Source organism: Pyrus communis, chromosome 13, assembly GCF_963583255.1.
Source record: "Pyrus communis chromosome 13, drPyrComm1.1, whole genome shotgun sequence".
Lineage (NCBI taxonomy): Eukaryota > Viridiplantae > Streptophyta > Magnoliopsida > Rosales > Rosaceae > Pyrus > Pyrus communis.
The window spans coordinates 3,523,286-3,546,163 of record NC_084815.1 but is presented as its reverse complement, the minus strand read 5'-3'; the positions used below and the strand labels follow the sequence as shown (position 1 = coordinate 3,546,163).

General features: G+C 37.7%; 1 protein-coding gene and 1 pseudogene across 1 annotated transcript; one reads left to right on the top strand and one right to left on the bottom strand.

Moving 5' to 3' along the window:
* Positions 1 to 2,146: 2,146 nt before the first annotated feature.
* LOC137713422 (uncharacterized) lies at positions 2,147 to 2,851 on the bottom strand. The gene has a single exon (XM_068452712.1). The coding sequence runs from the start codon at positions 2,849 to 2,851 to the stop codon at positions 2,147 to 2,149; it is 705 nt and encodes a 234-aa protein (XP_068308813.1).
* A 3,088-nt stretch (positions 2,852 to 5,939) lies between these two features.
* Positions 5,940 to 21,791, top strand: LOC137713420 (ubiquitin C-terminal hydrolase 12-like; annotated as a pseudogene).
* Positions 21,792 to 22,878: the final 1,087 nt, after the last annotated feature.

Here is a 22,878-nt window from a genome sequence, read left to right as displayed (position 1 = left end):
GCCAAAGAAATTAGTAATTGTATAGTTTCCAAACGAGCAACGGGTGCAAATACCTCATCATAGTCAATTCCGGCTCTTTGACTATAGCCCTTCGCCACTAGTCTTGCCTTGTATCTTTCAACCTCTCCATTGGCATTTTTCTTTGTCTTGTACACCCACTTGACTCTGATGGCTTTGTGTCATTCCGGAAGAATAACGAGTTCCAATGTATCATTCTTCTGGATTGCTTTAATCTCTTCATCCATTGTTTTCCTCCACTTAGTATCTTGCATTGCTTCTTGGAAGTCTACTGGTTCACAATCAGCAAAGAGACAGAAAAGTGTAGGATTATCAAGTCATTCAGCTACCTCATAGAGATCTCGTATACTTCTTGTGTGTGATACTTCTCTTTCATTTAGGCTCCCACTTGACGATGCTGATGCTGGTGAATTACCATGATTAGTTGATGTTGGTGAAGCAGGTGGAGCAGTGGATTCTTGTTGAACCTTTCTTGCTTGCTCCATCACCCCTTGTTCATTCTCTTCTTCAAGTTGAGGAAAGAAGTGAAGATCACCTACATGCGGGCCAAAATCCTATTCTCCTTCTTCATCGAACGTCACGTCTTGACTGATCACCGTCTTCCTATTGTTCGGATTATACAACTTATATCTTTTTGAATTTGTGTCATAACCAATGAAGATGAACTTCTCACTCTTGTCGTCGAGTTTGGTTCTCCTCTCGTCTGGTACATGTACATGGGCTATGCTTCCAAAAACTCTTAGATGAGAGATACCTAGTTTTCTTCCACTCCATGCTTTTTGCGGAGTCTTTCCCCACACACTTCTTGTTGGAGACCGATTTGATAGGTAGACAGCACATGTTACTGCTTCTGCCCACAACTCTTTAGGCAATCTCTTACTTTTGAGCATGTTTCGAGCCATGTCGAGGATAGTTTGATTTTTTCTTTCCGCCACACCATTTTGTTGGAGGGATCTTGGAACTGTCAAAGGTCAACGAATTCCATTTGCTTCACAAAACTATTGAAATTCCTTCGAAGTGAATTCTCCTCCTCGATCAGATCTCATAGCTTTGATCTTACAACCACTCTCTTTTTCTACAGCGGCTTTGAACTTCTTGAATGCTCCAAAGACTTCTGATTTCTACTTGAAGAAATACACCCAGGTTTTCCTTGAAAAATCATCAATGAAGAGAAGGAAATAATTATTTTTACCCAAAGAGCTTGGTTTTATTGGACCGCACACATCGGTGTGAATGAGCTCGAGTGGCTTCTGGGCTCTTGTGGTCGACTCCTTTGGAAAGCTTTTCCTAAACTGTTTCCCAAGTAAACATCCTTCACAAACTTGATTAGGGTGGCTGATAAATGGTAAGCCTCTCACCATCTCCTTCTTGGATAATAACTCCAGTCCCCCAAAGTTAAGATGCTCAAAACGAAGATGCCAAAGCCAAGATATGTCTTTGTAACATATCTTGAGACACTTTGCAACATTGTTTTGAATGTTCATGGGAAACATCTTATTCTTTGACATTTTCGCCTTGGCAATTAATCTTCCTTTGTCATCTCTAAGAAAAAGGATATAATTTTTCGTATGAAAATCATAACATTTTTCTAAGAGTTGACCCAAACTCAAAATGTTGCTTTTCATATTGGGCACATAGTAGACATTTGAAATTAATTGGTGACCGCCATTTTCCAGGGGAATAAGGATGTTACCTTTTCCTTTTACGGATATTTTGGATTCATCTCCAAAAGAAACGATGTCACTCACTAATTCATTAAGCTCTACAAAGATGCTTCTTCTTCCGCACATGTGGTTACTGGCGCCGGTGTCAAGGTACCATGTATAGTCTTGGTCTTCATCATTGTTTTTGCATGCTAGTAACACAACGCCATTCTCTTCTATCTCTTATTTCACATAATTGACCTTCTCATCAAGTATGATGTTTGGAGCTCTACATTCCCAAGCATAATGCCCGAACTTTTGACAATTATAGCATTGAACTTGAGATTTTTCATACCTCGAGTTTGAGCGTCCTCTTCCATGACCTTTTGTTGAGCTTCCTCCTCTTTCATAGTTGTTATGTTGTTGAAGTTCCAACCACATCCATGTCCATGTCCATATTCGTGACCTCGGCCACGACTTCTTTCTTACTGGCTTCTCTCATTGTCGAAGTTTTCTTCTTTCTTCTTTCTTCTTTGGCTAGACATGCGTCTTAAGGAGCTGCTCATCATTCCCTGCCTCTTCTTATGTTTCTCTTCATATGCTTGTAGCAAACCCATTAATTGCTCTATACTAATTTCTTCCAAGTTTTTAGTTTCTTTAATCGTCACAACAATATGCTCGAACTTGGGGTCCAACGAGCTTAGTATCTTCTCCATAATTCTAACATCTTCTAACTTTTCTCCGTTTCTTTGTAATTGATTGGAAACGGCTAAGACTCTTGAGAAATAATCAGAGATTGATTCAAACCCTTTCATTTGTAGAGATTCGAACTCACCTCTTAGTACTTGAAGACGAACTTTTTTCACTTGTTCGGCTCCTTTGTAAAAGGTTTGAAGCTTTTCCCATGCTTGCTTGGTAGAGGTTGCACTCGAGACCTTCTCAAAGCCATTGTCATCTAATGCTTGGTAGATGAGGTACAGAGCCTTCTTGTCTGACTTTCTTGAGTCTTTCAAACTTTCCTTCTGGGGTTGAGACAAAGTAGTTTCATCCTCTGGCTCAGTGTAGCCTTTCTCCACGACTTCCCAGACATCTTGTGCACCCAAAAAGGCCTTCATTTTGATATTCCAATTATCGAAGTTGTTGTTGTCGAGCACTGGAACTTGGAAGGCTGCCATAGCGTTGCTAGCCATAGCTCTGATACCATTTTGTTGGGGTTTAAAAATGCTTCACTACTTTGGAGATGTTTATCTCACAAAGAAGAATGTAACGCAGCAGAATTGATAGGCAAGAGAAAGAAAGAATACTCAATGTATTACACAAGATTTTTATTCACTCACAAACTTAGTACAAGAGGAAACACTCAAACACTCTTAGAAGCTTTGTTGCTTCTTCTTACTTCTTACTTGACACTCTCACTTCTTACTACTTGCTCTCTTGGTTGTTACAAATGGTGTGGATGCCTTCTCCTTTTATAGGCATAGATGGAACCTTGGAGAAGCATGGAACCATCATGCTAGAGATATCTAGATAATTCCACTATCTTCCTAAGCTAGAATTATCTACACTAATCTTGTATGTGGGTGGAATCCTCACCATTCTTCTAGACTCTTCCACCAACTTGAACTTTGCTAGAATTCTCTAGCATGTGCATGGATCTTTCTTTGTGTATGGGACGGATCAATTATTTTTGGGCCAAGACAAGATTATCATTCAACACCAGTCAGGGTCTCTATATTAGTAAAGTTAAGAGACGTCATATGGGTGCTGGATGCAAAACATGAAAACAATATTATTCATTAGTTAGTTAATCAAATAAGGAAAACTATTGTTTCAATATTTTCCCAATCATAATCATATAAACATGGTATTATCTTCGGACAGAAACCATTTATACTAGGTTTGCATAACTAAGTCATTAAGCACAAGGGCAATTTGCACAACTCCAACACTTTTGAGCAGATGAAGGGTGCAATCTTGTTAGTTTAATGACTCATTATACATTGATTTACTTGTTTGACTTGAATAAATAAACACTTTTGAGTAGATTATTATTCACTTAATACAAATAAACCACATATCCAATAAGTTGAACAGCAAACCAAAAACAACAATCCAAACACTTTTGAGCAGATTAGGTGTTGTAATTCTTATTTATAATTCACACTATGTTTGTCAATTCAGTATTGACAAGCATATTATTAACCCAAAAGGTCTTCTGATATCGCTAGTTTTTTCAGCATTGTCATCATCTCCATTAAAATAGATTACCTGCAAAATATAGTAAACATAGCTCGAGGAATACCAAGTAGCCTATTATCATATTTTGATTGTTTGGTAAGTCGCAGATTGGTAAGGTAAGAACATATAGCGGAAGCAATATTTTGTCCAGGATTATGTATAGATTTGTATTTTGTCAAAACTCTATCATAGTCTTCAATAAAAGTTAAGAACCCTCGTCACGTTGAGTGGCTATGATACCACATGTTGGGATTAACATTTATAAATGAGTCAACAATAGATTCAACGTAGTAATAGGATTACAACCATAAGCAACCTGATATAACAACCTCAAAACACAACACCATGTAATCTGCGTAAATGACTTACCTGGTGAAGCTGCCATCGAATGATCAAGAGAAGCAGTCTTCTACTTCCAGCACACAATGATGATCTCTACTAGTGAATAGGGTTTGGTTCTCGAGAGTCTTGTTGTGTGGAAGCATGGACTTCTTCAATACGTGTGTGTGTGTGTATCAAATTATCATCTTAGAGTTTCACTCATACCAACCTATTATTAGTAGTAGTGATGAACTCTATTTCCTTAATAAGTTTAAGTCTCATCGTGACTCTCATATTTCAGTATATACTTGATAAGAGCCTCAGTTAATTGGCTGCACAATTATTAAACTCCACGACAACTATTATATAAAGGATCTCAGATTCCTTCAACCACACAACTCGTACAATGAGTTACGAGTAATTCAAGAAACCTAATTGTTTTCACATTGTAATTCAAACGTAGTCTAACAAAAGTTACTCATAAGTGAGATTGTTCTTTACGGTTTACACTTCTACCTCTCCTTATTGCGTTTACTCGTGGACGATTGTTATTTTTGTTGGTTAATGGCACTTGTTTTGGCAACGTCTGCTTTTATCGTTTTCAGTTTATGTTTCTTGATTTTTAGCATCATAAGGTTTAATATTTTTTTTTTGTTGGCAGTATGTCAGATTACTTGAACATGGTTGAATGGATCACAAATGGATTAACATGGCATGTATGTGATAGTGTGATCTTCGTAATCATTGTATTAATAAATAGACTTTTGGCTAAAATATACTAATCAAATCTCAGTTACAAAACTGATTAAATTCAAATATCAACATATGTTCATATAGCGGCCATGTTGTCCAGAAAGTTAGGTAAGAGCTAATTTGGTATCCTTTTTCTTTCTTTATTTTTCTCTCTTATGTTTTGTATTTAAAAATAAATAAATAAATGGATAAATGATAAGAAATATCTAAACAAAATACAAAAACACATCAAAATCTATAAGCAAAGTCCAGTAAAATCCTCAAAAGTTCAGATTTTCAGTCCTTTGCTCTAAACAGCTCAGCTACCATATAATAACAGTAGGATTTTTCAAATTTGATCAAATCTATCACTTTAGGAAATCCTTTAAAATCTTTCTAAATCAAAAAAACCCACAAATTAAAATTAATTCGCCAAAAAAATTAATTCGCCAAGAGAAAAATGAAATTGTAGCAGTCTAACGGGGCCGGGTATGAGTAACACCATCAAAGCGGGTCGGGTAAGGAATCCGTAACGTAAACCGACTCGACTGGCATTTCTTTGCTCGATTAGATCTTCTGATGGAAGCAGACGAACCAATGCTTGCACCGCACTCGGATTTGGTCGGAGGCTCTCTGCCAATTGAAGGTTGAAAATTTCATCAATTTTACGATTTTCACATTTTCTATTTAAAATTGCATAATTCATCTAAAAAGATTTGATTTTTATGTTAGTTTGGTGCAATAATTTTTTATTGGACATGTTTAATAACCATTTTGTTTTTTTATTTGATTTTAATTTTTATAAAATCAAATATATGTTGTTTTTCTTGTATCACACGAAAAGTAGTTATTAAACGAACCTTAATTAATTGAATTATTTTTATGACAATAAAAAGTAAAAAATGAAACGATTATCGAATTTTTCTTTGCAATTTTTTTTTTTTTTTTTTAAATTTATGGTGTTTGTGTGTGTTGTTAGCAGCGGAAATGGAGGACCTTGATCCTCCACCCGTAGATTTCACTTGGAAAATTTTCAACTTTACTAGCCTGAGCGCAGAGAAGATCTACTCTCCTGTCTTCACTGCTGGTGATTATAAATGGTAAATTTCCCCTTTTCAACCACTAGTCCAAAAGTTGGTGTATGTGCCTTCATTTTGGTTAGGGGTCTTTTAGTGTATTGCGCCGGTATTTCTTTTCTATTTAGGACCGAAAATCTATATGCGCACTAAGTTGGTGAGATCTTTTGTTATCATCCGTTATGAACAATCATCACGTGATGGGAATGATGGGCACGTGATTGTATATAATGGGTGATATGACAGATTTTCTCGTTAAGTTGGCTTATTTATATGTTACTGATGGAATATTGATTGTTTTGGAATGTTTGAACAGGCGGATACAAATGTTTCCAAGGGGAAACAATGTGAAGGGGTTGTCCCTTTTTTTAGATGTGGCGTATTCTGAGACATTGCCACACAAGTGGTGTAAATGTGCGACGTTCAGCTTGACTGTAGTTAATCAAATCGATAGCACATACTCAATAGAACGGGGTATATTTCATTTTTATCATCCTTATTTCCTTTTGGCATTTTGAATTTGTGTTCTCGCTTCGTTTATTTACACAATCACCCCTCGAGGTTTTTCATGTTTATTTGGAAGCATGAAGTTCCGAATTTATCCCTTAAAAACCAAAACAAAAAATGGGACAAAGAACTTTCACCCCTCTCTATAACACCTTCACATTTGGGAAGCATGATGGCCTGGCCATCTATCCAATGGTGGTACCAAAAAAAAATTAATGTTTGAAGGTTGAAAAAAGTATAAGAAAATTGAGGATAGATAATGTAGTTCGCCAACAAAATTGGAAGGGCAAAGAAAGAAAATTCTTGGGTTGAATAGAGTTACCTTTTTCTGTGCAAGGTTAGTATACATTTGAATGAATGCTTAATTACCTAGCTGTTACTAGCATGTGTACTAGATTGGAATTTGAATGGTTCATGCTATTGTTTCGATTGTTCGCTTATGAGGAAAACATTGAGGCAACATGGAAAAGTTAAAGAACCTTACTCACGCAACAGAACTATAATTTGAAATGTGTTTAATCTAATCAGAAGGATCTTGATCTTTGTGTGCATCTTACCCGTTATTCATTCTTTGTATGATGCTGCAGGCACAAAACACATGTTCAATGCAAGAGAGAGTGAGTGGGGATATTTATTTTTCATGCCTCTTGATGAGCTTTATGAGCCTAGCATGGGCTATCTGGTGAATGATACAGTCGTGATTGAAGCTGAGGTTGTCTTTTCTGCTATTAATATCAAGTATTGCACACTTTTTGAGCACTTTTTGATGGGTATTTCAAACACTTACAGACCCCTAGACGACTTGAGATAAGAATTTCATTGACTACAGCTTGTCTCCGAGAAAGTAGAAGATATATCCCACGAGCTTCGGTCAATTGAATTTTTGCAGTCTCTTGAGGTCAATAAATAGCAAAGTTACCCTTCACAAAGTGCCCAAATGCGCTATAGATTATATGTTTGACTAAATGTTTAACAAAAATTAATGGAGGTGGTACATGCATGCTAAAACACGAGTCTGTGTTGTAACTTGACAAGATTTTTTTCTTGGGCGGTATGCGCGCGCACCCCAACCCCCTAAATAAATGTTGTGTATGTGCAATTTTTTTCATTAATATTAAATCAAGTATAACTATTGCATTCAAGTGTCCAGCTAAGAAACTGAACTGCTATTGCTTGTTTCACTTCAGATACGGTTGAATAACGAACAAAAAGAGGAAGAGGAAAGAAGAGAAAAGGTTTTAGCAAACCTTTATACTCTTGTTAAGGTAAAAGCTTCCTGTCTATCCGCATTTTTAGTATTTCTATTCAAAAGTACTAGTACATGCACTAGGTATACATCAAATTCATGGAAGAAGAACTTTGTTTATATGGTTAGGTTGCTCGAGATGAGGACCTCGCAGAACAGATTGGAAGGCATTTCCATTTTGACCTTGTAGACCATGACAAAGTCCAAGGTTTCTTCATTCCAAAAAAGCATCCCTTTTTTGTTTTCAAGGTATAGTAGTCCAAACTCACTTTTGTGCTTTCATTTCTTGTTTTTCCTTTCTCCCTCGTTTGGGGTTAGGGGACTGGTGACGGTAAGTGCAACTGATTTCTACTTTCAAAATGGTTCACAGGAGGTGGTGGCTAAAGAGTTTGGAATTCCAGTGCAATTTCAGCGCTTCTGGTTTTGGACTACTAGACAAAACTTCACATATCGCCTCCATCGACCATTGACACCTGAGGAAGAATCACAAACAGTATTTACTTACACCTCATACTCCCTGCTCCTACCCTATCTGATTTATCCCTGGATTTGTTACTTGTTCCATTGTTAATTCATGATTCTCGTTGTGTCTGACTTTCTATTTTTCCCCCACCTGGTTTTAATAGTGAGTCTTGTTTGTTGTAATTTCATGTAACGATTCTTCATTTCAGTATTAATTAATTGTCAATGGGACTCTCTCCCTCTCTCTTTCTCTCTAGATTTTAAATGATTAATTGTGTTTTATGATGTCCACTTGTGCTTCGTAGGTTGGACAACTGGTAAATGTACCGCGTGAATTTCACCTGCGGTTAGGGGACTATTCAGAGCTAAGATTGTTTTTGGAAGCAGATTTTGGGCTGGTAATCCATTCTTGCTTTACTATTTTCAGCCATGATTTTTGGCTTATTGCAGTTATAATTACATGAAATAGATCTTTCTTATGATTCCACTGCTTCTATACATTGCTCCAGGATCTACGTCCTATTCCTCTGCCTGACAAAACCAACGAAGATATCCTTCTTTTCTTTAAGCTTTATGAACCAGAGAAACAAGAACTACGGTACTGGTCCCTCTGGCTCTTTTTGCTTGGTTATAGTATTTTCTACCTTTCATTTTTGTTCATTAATTTATTACTTTTTTCACGAAATCCAGGGAGGTGGGATTTAAACTCTGGCCATACGTGTAGGGGCAAATGCTCTCTATCACTAGACCTATAAACCTCCACCTGATTAAAGCTTTTTGTTTGTGTTACTAGTTTTGTTGGTAGGCTTTTTGTGAAGCTGGATAGTGAGCCAATAGAAATTTTATCAAAACTAAATCAAATAGTCGGTTTTTCTCCTGAGGAAGAGATTGAACTTTATGAGGTTTGCTTTACATTATATACATGTAAGTATGATGTATGTATGCGTTCTTATGTAAAAAAATGCATCTGTTTTTATGCTACATTCAGGAAGTAAAGTTTGAGCCAAGTGTAATCGGTGATCATATTGACAAGAGGACCTCATTTCGATTAAGTCAGGTAAGTGTTTTTATTTTCATGCATGGCGTATTGTAAACGAGTGCTATAGGAATTTACTGTCTTGACGCCTCTATAGGTGTATTGCTAGTTAACTGTTTTGTGGTTTTCCTATCCAGTTTCAAGACGGGGACATTATATGCTTTCAGAAATCCACTACACATGAATTTAATCAAGATTATAAATATTTTAATGTCCCTTCGTTTTTGGAATATGTACGCTTTCGCCAGGTACATGCAATGGAGGTTTTCATGGTTATTTCACCTCCTTTTACTTGGTTATAAGAGTAAGCCTGGTTTTTTTTAACATAACTATATTGAATTCTATAGATCGTTCATTTCCGTTCTTTGGATAAACCAACGGAGGATGATTTTATTTTGGAGTTGTAAGTAATTCTGTCAGGAACCATTGTCCCTCATTGTTGGAGTCCATCATTGTTGTGTTAGACAGTGGTATAACTGTTTTTTTTTTTTTTTTTTTTTCCTTGTTTCCATCATTGTGGCATAACTATATTGAATGATTTGGTGCTCTATAGATCGTTCATTTCCGTTCTTTGGATAAACCGACAGAGGATGATTTTATTTTGGAGTTGTAAGTAACTCTGTCAGGAACCATTGTCCCTCATTGTTGGAGTCCATCATTGTTGTGTTAGTCGGTGGTATAACTGTTGTTTTTTTTTTTTCCTTGTTTTCTAGGTCAAGGCTAGACACTTACGATGATGTGGTGAAGAAGGTGGCTGGCAAAATTGGTTTAGAAGATCCTACCAAAATCAGACTCACTGCTCATAGCTGCTATTCTCAACAACCTAAGTCTCTACCGATCAATTATCGGGGAGTAGAGCAATTAAAATATATGCTCATCCATTACTATCTAGTAGGTGCCATTGTATTAAGTTGTCACTGTTATTTAACTCTCACTTGTATAAGTATCATGTATTATTGATGCTCATTATTATTGTCGATCTCTTTACAGGTATGTGATATTCTGTATTATGAAGTCCTAGACATCCCGCTGCCAGAAGTGCAAGCCCTAAAAAGTTTGAAAGTTGTTTTTCATCATGCTACAAGAGATGAGGTCCGTGTCAAATATTTGGTCAGCTTTCCTGCTTACGCACCATTATTACGTTTATCTACTCATCATAATCTTTTGTAATTTGTTTGCAGTTGGAGATTCACAATATTAGATTGCCCAAACACAGCACTGTTGGGAATGTGATCAATATACTTAAAAGGAAGGTTAGATGTCCCTTTATTTTGGCATTGCTAATATGTCGCTATTACTTGTTATTATCCGTGATTTCCCATTTTCCTCTTATAGTTGTGTATAACTGATTCTACTCAATGTATGATGTACCTGTAAAAGGTCCAGTTGTCTCATCCAAATGCAGAGATCAGATTGCTTCAGGTTTACTATCACAAGATATATAGGGTAATTACTTGTTCTTGTATGTCAAGTGTATCAGCGTTTTAGCTTCTTTTTTTTCTTTTCATATTTTTCCCAGAAATTGTGGCTTGCGTGCTTGTGATGTTGATCATGTATGATTCCACTGCTTGTATGAGATACTTTGTTCTCTTATTTGAGTTATGTGTTTCAACGTGATGGCGCATTCATAACTTCTCGTGTTCACTTTTCAGGTCATCCCATGTAGTGAAAAAATTGACAATATAAATGAGCGGTGCTGGACTTTGCATGCCGAGGAGGTGAGTTCCTTTCTGGCTTCTCTATTTTTAGTTTTTTTTTCTTTTACAGAGAATTTTCTTCTTTGATTCACTTGAACATTTGGACTGCAAGAATCTGGTTTTATGGGCAAGAAACTGTACCATTTATTTGGTTTTTTTATTCGCATTCCTTTACTATCGGACTGGATTTGCCCCAGTGTCTTTTTGAAGCTGAGTTGTTTCTACCTTTTCTGTATCAGATTCCAGAAGAAGAGAAAAACTTGGGTCCTCATGATTGCTTGATTCAAGTTTACCACTTCACAAAAGAGACTGCAGAGGACCAGTTGATGGTATTCAATTTTTATTTTTTTTTATTTTTTTAAATCTGAGAGTGAACTTTGGATAATTTTAATGCAAATTTTTCTTCTCAGAATCAAAATATTGCGTTACTATTTTAATTAAACACGGAGAATGGTTTCACTTGCACCAAGTACTTTGTGGTTATTTGTAACGATTTTCTTCAACATTCTTTGTACATTTCAAATAGCAAGTAAACAACTTCGGGGAACCTTTCTTCCTGATCATCCGTGAAGGTGAAACTTTAGCTGAAGTTAAAGTACACTTACAAAGGAAATTGCAGGTCCCCGATAATGAGTTCTTGGAGGTACGTGAACCACACCTTATATTTATTGGAGGATCACTAGCTGGAATTCATGTCTCTTTAGTTTGCTTCCTCATCTATTTCCCTTTTGATTGTGCAGTGGAAGTTTTTATTTGTGTCATTTGGTTTTATAGAGTACTTGCATGATTCTGATGTTGTTTCCAGCCGTCTTCAGGTTTGTCTATGGCCGATTACAATTCTTTTTGCTTTGGGTATTGCGTTGTCAGTTCTTTAATTCCAATGTTATGGTTTTTGTTTTCCATAGAGAAGAGACGTTTATGGCCGTGCATGGGAGCAGTGCCTTGGGCTGGAGCACTCTGAGAAAGCAACTAAGAGGGCTCAGCTAAGCGGTGCAGGAAAAGAGCTTGGCCAACACGAAGACATCAATGCTCGGATGGGAGTGGCCGTGCAGAAATGTCAGAAGAGAAGATATCTTGGCCATCATGATGCAGAACTCGACGCTGGAACTGGCCCAAGTTAAGGCAAATCAAGCAGAGCCATTGACGAATCAAAATACTGAAGTAGATGAATAGAACCTGTTAAGCAAAGGTTTGCAGATACCTCATGACAATCCGAAAGCTCCAGTCAGGCAGGCCATGTTGACAGAACAAAATGGGTGTCTTAGTTGGAACCTGCGTTGTTGTACAATATGTTCTGAAAAAGTACTTTTTAAGTTTTATGAACTTTTGCTTCTGTGAGTAGCCATTCTTGGCTCAAATGTTTGAATGAGTGTGCAAAGCATATACATAGAAACGATGCCGTTCTTCTCTGTTATGTTCAAACAATATTTACAGCATGTATCAGTAACCCAAGTATTATTATGTGACCCTAGTTGGGTTTATCTGGTGAATTATAGTCTTTACTTCTAAATTTAGTTGGAGCATCTCCAATGGGAGATTCATGATGCTTTGAAATGGGCATTTTATATTTTTTTTTGGTTGGCCATAAAACTCTCGAGTAAGGATATGTAAAACACCCATCTTGGGCGGAATATGTAAATAAAAATAAAAAATTTATGTTTTTTTTTTTTTTTGACATCTTTTGGAGGTGAATCCCGCCATAAATGGGACTCAAACCTTACATCTTGTAACAACCCGTCCCGGAATTGACGGAACGGAAGAGCATTTTCGTATTTTAATCCACTTTGGGTTGTAAGATATTTGGAAAGGGTTACTATTTGAGTCTTAAATGGTGTGCCAAGTAGGGCCCATTTTCCTCTTTTGTCCCACTTCCCCGTGGCTTTCCTTTCCCCCTCACACAACTCATGGACCTCTCTCTCTTTCTTGTCCCTCACCTCTATTCTCTACAACTCTCTTTGTCTCTGTCTCTTTCTTCTCTTCACGCTCTTTGTACTATCTCCTTTCTAAGAACAAACATACACATACACACACACTCAACCCTTACCATCACAGCAAGATCACTACATTATTTCCTTTCTCTCGTTCCTGTCAACCACATCATTTCATCGTAGTTTTTCAATTCCTAACTCGATCTTGAGCTTAAACGCAAGTTTTGGGTGGATTATAAATAGAAAACAACTCGGGAAAACACATCCTCAGTTTTCCGACGGAAATCATGAGTTTTGCAAGGTATTTTCGACCCACTCCAACAATAACTCAACTTCGTTTTGGTACGAATTTATTCTTCATGTTTCTAGCTTCATTTTGGTTCAGAAATCATTGAAAATAGTTGATATTTGACCCTAAACGGAGCTGGGGAAACTTCCTGGCCTTCCCTTCAGTTGAACTCTGGCGACATGCGAAGGAAACTGGGCCGCGCCCAATCCTGTTCCCAGGCCCAAGCCCAAACCCAAATCCAAACTTAGACCAACCCAATCCCAATCTCAAATTCAATCTGAGCCCAAACCAACCCAGGCACAAACAGTCAGCCCAACCCATTAGGCCCAAACCATAGGCTCATTAACTCTAGCCCAAACCCAAGTAAGTAACCCAAAACCCTTGACCCATGGGACCCAAACTCTAGGCCTAAACCCAAACCACTACCCGGCCCTTTAGCCTTATCTCGGCCCAACCTAAAACCCAATCCAAACCCTCTAGACTGTTGACCCGATCTAACCGTTAACTTCGGTCAGCGTTGATCGTTGACTTTTTGGGTTGACTTTTTCGGGTTTCAATCGGGACCCCTCCTAGGCTAATTTTGACGTCCTGAATCCGTTATGCGTCCGTTTCCCAAAATTCAATCGTTTGAGTAAAGTTTTATTAATTGGACCCTTTATGTGCTTAGGTGCATTTATTGTGGCATTTCTGTCTTCGCTAGTTTGCATGGCTTTTCGACAGCAAAGTATATGTGAGTGGACCTTTTCCAAAATGCATAATTTTGCTATTAGAAATGCATACATGAAAAGCATGATTTAATGGTTACGTTTTATGAAACATTTTATGAGTAAATTAGATTTTACTTTTTATGAGATATCATGTTTTAGTGAGAATATTTTGGAATACCATGCTATATCGATTTCATGTTCTTTGTAGTATATATGATGGATGACTATATACTAAGAAGATGTTTTGAGACATGATGTTTGAGCTACTGAGCTCCATTGAGATATATGTACTTATGTTGGAAAGATTATATACAATGTTTTGCGCTTATCTAGCGGTCACTGTTCTGCCTACGGGCGTATGTTCGGTCTACGGGCGTATGTCTTGCCTTCGGGTGAGTATGATACCACCATTTAGCACACTATATATGATATATGTTTTATGAAAGGTTTAATGGCATGCTAGGGTTTTCGGAAAACCTATCACATATTATGCTATTAGTTTTCATAAACTTTGGGGGTTAGTATGTTGTGGAATAACTATGTTTGTACTACTTATATATCAACTTAGTCCACTTATGTTTTGTTTTGTGCCCCCTCAGGACTTAGAATCGAGGTGTACAATCCCGGCGTCAAGGCATTTTCACATCGGCATCTTCTAGTCCTCTCGATGTAAGACCCATTCCTTTGTTAATTCAATTTTATATTATTTCTTTTTAGTGTTCAAGATTAGTTGTATGTTCTGAACACGTTCCTCATTTGCATATTAATTATATTTAAATTTATAAATCCTATTTATATTCATTGGTTCTCATGCATATTAGTGTGGCTTCGTCACCTTCAGGTGTCGCCCAGCACATGCCTACCCTAGTGTTTGGAGGATATCAGGGTCGGGCATGTCACGTCTCTTCCATTGGAAAAGAACTACAATAGATATTTTCCGAAAATTTAAAATGAGATGTAATTATGGCTTTTACATTGGAGATGCTCCTAATGTAATGAATGCAGGAATCAAGTTCAATGTTTACTAAAGATTCTTTCCATTTTTTTTTACATTGTAAATAAAGCATATAAAGTATAAAGAAGAAAGAGTATTTTAGGGTCTCTCCCTACGTATCACTAGAGGTGTCAAACAAGTGGGCCGATACGAGGACGACGTAGGCACGACCCATTTAAACAAGGCACTATGACCCAAGTCCATTTGAATAAGGCACGACACGACATGATTCTTAAGAGGTAGGTGGGCCAGGCCAACCTGGGCCAATTATGACGATCCCATTTATTCGTTATCTTTCAATTATAAATATACATTTTAAGGTTAATAAGATTTAATATTAATGATATTTAGATTAAAAATATGTTTAAATAAATTTGTTTAATATTTTAAAATAACTAAAGTTTGTTTTGTTGAAGTTGATCTAAGCACGGCTTAATATGGCCCAGGTTTTAATGTTTTATTAAGGTGGTTGACCCAAGCACAATTTTTATATTAATTCAGCAAAAGCACGACCCATGATGACCCAAGTCTTAATGTTTTATTAAATGGCACGGCCTCGCCCGTTTAACACCTCTACATATCACAACCCCAAAATTATGTCTTTCAAAATTTCTACTTTGTGGCCCCATACAAGGAGCTAACTTTTTGACCTAAGAAAAAGTTGCATATGAAATTCTTGTTACTTATTGCTTGTGCTTGAAGCAAGTGTTAACTTGGAGCATTGCAAGTACTTTTCTAATCTCTCGATATGTTAGTGATGGTGTGAGGCTAAAGTATTTGCTATGTGATTGGATTAACATTCTTTGTTTCGTTACACACTTACAAATGAGGTTGAAGAAAGAACAAGAAGAGGAGGACAAAAGGTGACATGGGAAAACCGAACCTTTATACTATTGTTGAGGTAAAGAGTTCTTCTCTGACATGCCCCAAACCTGATATCCCCAAATATTAGGGTAGGCACGTGCTAGCCGACACCCGAGGGTGACAAAACCATTTTAAACATGCATCTGAATTAAAATATGTGATTAGGAAGGAATATACTAATGCAGAACCATGTTCAAAGCATACAACTAATCAAGAATAATATGAAAGAATTACTATAGAAAGGTACGAACCGAGAAATGGGACCTACACAAAGGAGGTTCGAAGATGCCTAAGCGGAAATGCCCTGACGCTAGGGATCGCGTGCCTCGATTCTAACTCCTGAGGGGGCACAAAACAAAAAAGATGAGTGGACCAAAGTTTATAATAATAGTACTAATAATAAGAAAACTGTTTTCTTTATGAACATACTAACCCCCTGTTTTGAAAAAAAAAAATATAATACTACATAATAGATTTTCTGAAAACTCTAACATGCATTGAAAAACATTGTAAAACATGTACGTGTAAAACAATGCTCGATAATGGTGTTATCGCCACCCAAAGGCAAATCCATAAATCTTATCAATACTGTACTCTCTAGGGGTATCATAGTCGCCCGAAGGCAGTACATGTCCATCACCCGAAGGTGAAGTTGTACGACACTGGGTAACGCCAGTGAAGAAACATGGTAGGCCTCATCACCCGAAGGTGAAGCTGTATGACTCCGAATTACGCCGGAGAAGAAATATATACATCACATATCCTCAACTGTGTCATATGGCCATAGAAATCTACATACATGTGTTGTGTGGATATGTTGTATGATAACCCACTAGATAAGCACAAAAAACATACCTCAAAATTCATATCAAATCCAGAGCTCGAAAGCTCAAAGCCTCATCACATAAATCCAGGAAAAATCATATTCGTAAACCATAAACAAATTGTATTCAAAAGCCATAGAATTTCACATATGAAAACCCCATATGTCATAACCTTTAGTAAAATGTAAATTCGATAAATCATAAATATCTCGTAAAAGCAATTTAAATAAGTCATAATTTCTTCGTAAATCATAAATATAGAAAATCCGTAAAAATATATTATAAATCATGCTCCATTCATGAAATATGCAATGCATGCAAGCCTAATATTTTATAAAAACATGCAAGTTTAGAAGGGGTTCACTCACAAGTACTCCTCTATCGGAGAGCCGTTCAAACTAGGGAGGACTGGATCACTTCCAACCGATGCATCTAAACACAAAGATAATACATTTAATAAAACTCTACTACAAAAATGAAATTTCGGAAAATGGACAGCAAATTTGGATTCGGCACATCGAAAAACCCAAAAAGGGACCTCGGGTTCCCCAACGTGCCATCGCACACACCGCCACCGAAAGGCCACGAACCTCCACGTGCCGAGTTAAGTCGCCAGAAAGTTTGCCGGAAAATTCGTTGGCGTCGTCGTGGTTGCCATTATGTACGACAGCAGAGCACAATACCTTTAGCGGAGGCGCGTGTGTTCCATGCGTGCCCACACACACCCACGTGTGTCCCATGTGCCGATCATGAGACTAGGTTTCAAACTTGGGTCGGGTCGGATATGTGTTTGGGCCTAGGTTCTAGGTAACTGGATTGGGTCTAGGTTATAGTAAATAGGTTGGGCCTATTTCTGGTTTGGGCCTGTGTTACATAGGCCCAAGGTTTTGGGCTGGGTTTAGAGTTGGGTTATGGGTCATGGGTTATGTCGCCCTGGTTTCAGACTATGGGTTTGACCGAAATCTGGGCAGAACTTCCCGAGCTCCATTCGAGCTCCATTCTACACCATTTGCATTGATTCAAAAGTCAAAATGACGATACAAAGATAAGGAACAAGAGTATACCAAGATAAGATCGAGTCGAGGTCGAGATCGACCGAAAAATGGCCTGCAACTCACGATCCTTTGCCGAAAAATTTGGAGAATGATTCCCGAGTTGGTTTTTGCATCAAATGTCACCCATGTTTCAAAAACTACCTAAACTTACTCCTAAACATGATCTACGAATATTTAGAGTTGTTATCAAGCTTACCTCGTCAATAAAATGGTGAGAACTCACCATATTTACTTTTTACATAGTGAAGGTAATGTGCAACGAAGGAGAGAGAGAAGTGAGGGTTTCTTCTCATTCTGGGCTCGTAGAACTTGTAGGGGAGGAAATGGTGGTGGTGTGAGGGTCACCAGAGGGAGAAAGGCCGGTAAGGGCGGTCTCAATGGGTGTTATCAAAGAGGGTTTGAGGTTTAGGTGAAAGATAGACAAGGAGAAAGTGAAAGTGTTCTAGAGAGAGGCTTCACGGGTAAGGAAGAAAATACCCTAGAAATGGGGTGGGGAAATGCCACATGTCTGCCATGTAGAGGTCTAAGGTGGGGAAATATCTCCACTTGTGAAATTATTGAAATGCCCTTGATGTTCAAAAATCGTAGAAGCTTCGTTTTAGCTCCGAAGTCAATTCTGATCACGCCTATGCGTTCCTATCAACGTGAATTACGGAAATAAAATAAATGAAAAATTCTAATACGTCAACGAACTAAAGTCAACAAAGGTCAACCGTTCCATCATTAGGGGTATTTTTGTAATTTTAACTAATTAAAATGGAATTTTCGAAACGGGTCGTTACATTCTCTATCTCTATTTTCGCTATTTTTTTTCTTTCAAAAATGCCAATATATAGGTATGCTTAGGTTGCTCGAGATGAGGACATGAAGGAACAAATTGGAAGGGATATATTTTTTGGCCTTGTGGATTATGACAAAGTTCGTAGTTTCCCTATTAAGAAGAGACACCCTTTAATCTTTTCAAGGTACACCAGTACGGGTTCAATTCGATGCATTCATGTCTACCTTTTGGTTTTCCTCCCTCCGAGTTCTTAATTTGGTTTTTAATTATACTGAGAATCCTTAATTTTGAAATGGTCCACAGGAGGTGGTTGCAAAAGAGTTTGGCATACCAGTGCAATTTCAGCTGTTTTGGATTTGTCTTCAGAGAGAAAGCAAGTCTTATAGCCCTAGTCGACCATTGACACCATTGTTCTAAAAATTCCTGCCTAGCGCCGCCTAGGCGCTAGGAGGTTGGCCACCACCCCGATTAATGCTTAGGCATTTGAAAATTAAGAAATGGCGTCTAGACCTGCTCAGGCATCCGCCTAGACCGCCTAGGTACCCGCCTAGCCGGCCCAGACCCGTCTAGGCACCTACCTAAGTTGCGACTCACTTAGATAGAAAATAGATAACTTTCATTTTACATTTTATTGTTTTCAATAAATTGTAAAATGCTTGTTGTAAACTTAAATGAACATACATTATGTGCTTGTTCTCTATGTTTTCACTATGTTCCAATACATCATAATATATATATATATATGTCATTCTATTTTGTAGTTTATGATGAAATTATTTATATTTTAAGCATAAACTGACACTTTTTTACACGAAATATAATAGATTTACATAAATCCACCTAGTCTGCCTAGGCGCTAGGCCCCAACCCATCGCCCGACTAGCACCTAGTGCCTAGCGTCTTTTAGAACATTGATTGACACCCTATGAAGAATTACAATCAGTATCTACCTTACACTTCCTACTTTTGAACTTGGATTATTTGTCTAAAATCATCACTTGTTCCTTTCTTAATTTGTAATCCTCTTGGTTTTCGAGTTTTTTTTTTTTTTTCCGCCTTGTTTTAGCTATGAATGTCTTCCTTGTTACCTTAGAGACCGAATGATTTGAGTCTATGCAATAAATTGGTGTTTTTTGTTTTGTAGGTAGGCAAATTGAGGGGTTTATTTAATGATGCACACTGCATTGCCAAGCTAAAGTTGTTTTTGGAAGTTGAGTTTGGGCCGGTAATCAGTGGCTGGTTTGGTATTGCTGTACTTTGAAAAAAAGCTGATTCTGCTGTGCTGTGAGAATAAGCGGCTGTGAAATAAAGCAGTAGAGTGTTTGGTAAACTTTTTTGTAAAAGTGATTTTGAAAAAAAAAACAGTATTATAGTGTTTGGTAAACTTTTATGTAAAACAGATGTGAAAAAAAAGCCGATTTTTCAAAGCTGGGTTTTGCAACTTCTTGTTTTTGGCTTTTTTTCACCCAAAACTGTGAAAAAAAGCTGAAGCTGAATGTTTACCAAACACAAAAACAGCTCCCAGCTTTTTTTTATACCAGCTTTTTTTAAAATCACCTCAGTACCAAACCAGGTCTTACTCTATCGTTGTTGAGACGCGTCATTTGAGGCTTATTTCAGTTACAGTTGCTGTATTAAACATTTTTTTTCTTACTATTACATTGCTTTGATGAAATGCTCCAGGATCGACGCCCTATTCCTCTGCCTAACAAAATGGAGAATGATTTCTTGCTTTCTTTAAGCTTTATGAACCTGAGAAACGAGAAATACGGTTAACTCTCTCCCTTTATGCTGAGATCAATATTTTTTTTCTTTTGATTTGCGCTTACTGATTTAAGTTTTGTTGTGTTGCCAGTTTTGCTGGTAGGCTTTCTGTGAAGAAAACTTATTGTACACCATGGATTTTGTCAGAGTTAAATCAACTGGCTGGTTTTGCCCCTGATGTAGATTTTGAATTTTACAAGGTCTGTTTCACGTTTACTATTTGGCACCTGATATGCCTTTGCTTAATCTTGTTAATTCAAAACTCTTGGATGCAAGCTTCGGTATAGCATTCTGGAGCAAATTAAAGTTTCATCATTTTGTTTGCTACATTCAGGAAATAGGGTTTGATCCTTGCATCGTATGCAAACACCTTGACAAGGGTAAAGCGTTTCAATTAAATCAGGTAACTTGCTATATTGTATGTTTGGTGTATTGTGAACAAGTGTCTACGTTAGTTTACTGTTCGATGCTTTTTTTTCCAGATTCAAGATGGGGACATCATATACATTCAGAAAATAACTCCAATTGAAAGCAACGAAGAATATGAATATCCTGATGTCCCTTCATTTTTGGAATATATACAGAGTCACCAGGTTCGGGATGGTCATTATTCAGCTATTCTATCTTAACATTAGACGTAATTTTTAAATGTAACTAGAGTGAATGATTTGATACTTTTTAGATCGGTCATTTCTGTAATTTTGTGCTAACCTTCTGCCTTTATTCAGGCAACTGTTCGCCCTAAGGCTGGGATGGATGAAATAGCAAAGACCGCTAGGTTTCGTGCCTCTTTTGATTTAGTTGGCTCTTTACCTACAACTCGGGTGCTGGCTGAGCCAAATCCAACAGAAGAGGCAAGAAACTGACGAGTTCACATGCATGATTTTAGATAGGTCTCTGTACTGATTTATGTACTCTTATGCAGGATGCGGGAGTGAACATGGAGTCCTCGGCCACTACTGATTCTAGCCATGTGACAGGCCAAAATGATATGGGACGACTGTCTGCTGCGGATGAAGTGTTGAAGTACATTTCAGCCAGTGCACCATCAGCAGAGGCTTTGGCTGCATTTGGCACTGTAAGCCTCTATGCAAGGAGTAACCTAGCCACTCTCTGCATGGATGGTTCATACGACGAGCTAACTGCAGCCTTAAAACTTTTAGTTGAACAAGGGGGCATCCCTTCGAAGATCACTTCAGAGCTGAAGGAACTTATCAAGTCTTTGGAGCGTGAAATCCCATAGTATGTGGCTGCCGAGAAAGAATTTTCTCAAGGTGGTGAAGAGTATGCAGCCCAACATGAAGAGATCAAAGCTCGTATGGAACTGGCTATGCCGAAATGTGAAGGAAGAACAGACATTGTGGCCAATTACGATGCCATGGTTACAGAACTCGAGGCTGAACTGGCTCAAGTTAAGGCCAAACGGGCAGAGGCAATGACAAATTTAAGAAGTTCTGTGGATGAAATGCAGCCTCTTAAACGAAGCTTCGAAGATAGTTTACCGAAGTCAGAAAGATTAATTGTCAAGCGGGCTAAGTTGATAGCACAAAAGGGTGCCTCTTTTGGAACATGGACGGCTGTTAAAGATGTGCTGAAAAATTACTTCTAAGCTAGAAACTTCCTTTCCAAAATCAACTTTTATGAGTATGCAAGGCAACGCTTAGAATCCTAACAAGTCGTGCATTCAGTTAGCGAATGAATAATAAACAGATTAAATTAGTGTCAAATGCAATAACCCTATTTTGACAAATTTTAACTAGTCTCATAATTTCCAAAAGATTGCTTGCCGGTTTCAAGACATGGAGTTTAAGCATGTGCTTCCGTGAAGCCAACTTCATTGTTGATGCTCTTGCTAAGATTGGTTAGAGATCCTCAAATTCTCATGTTTGGATGTTCGATCTTACATTCGATGTTCAGTCAGCGTGATTGTGGAATAGTACAGTAGTTGCCTAAGGGCTTCTTTTTGTAATTTATCTTTTCTTATTCCAAAAGGAGAAGAAAAAAAACTTGTGTCGTATATAAAGAATTTTATATGTATAAACATGGAAGGACCCAGCAATTTTAGCAGGAGCGATTTTAATAAATAGAATAAAGTTTACACGGAGTGATGTTAGAATGACCATATTTTTTCTACTAATGGTCAAATTATCTAGCAGGTATTTTTCTAATTTTTCTGTTGGTCTGATGGTTATTCCGATACGTGAGATGCCAAAGGCTGGAGTTCTAGCTATGATTGACATGCTTTGTTTGAATTCAGATAAGGTTGAAGGAGGACAAAAGCAGATATGGGAAAACCGGACCTTTATACTATTGTTGAGGTAAAGACTTCTTCTCCATCTTTATTTTCGCTATCTTTTTTCCTTCCGAAAATGCTAGTATATAAGTATCGGTGTACATAAAAGAATTCGTTTTACTTCGGAAAATGCCAGCAGCGATATAGAAACCAAAATAATGCCCACTAAGTACTGGTTGGCCCTTCTTCTCCATAGAAAGATCGAAGTGGGACAACCGTCTGCTGCGGATGAACTATTGAAGTGCACTTCAACCAGTGCACCATCAGCTGAGGCTTTGGCTGCATTCGGCACTGCGAGACTCCATGCAAGGAGCAACCTGGACACTCTTTGAATGGATGGTTCCTATGACGAGTTAACTGCAGCCTTGAAACCTTTGGTTGAACAAGGTGGCATCCCTTTGAA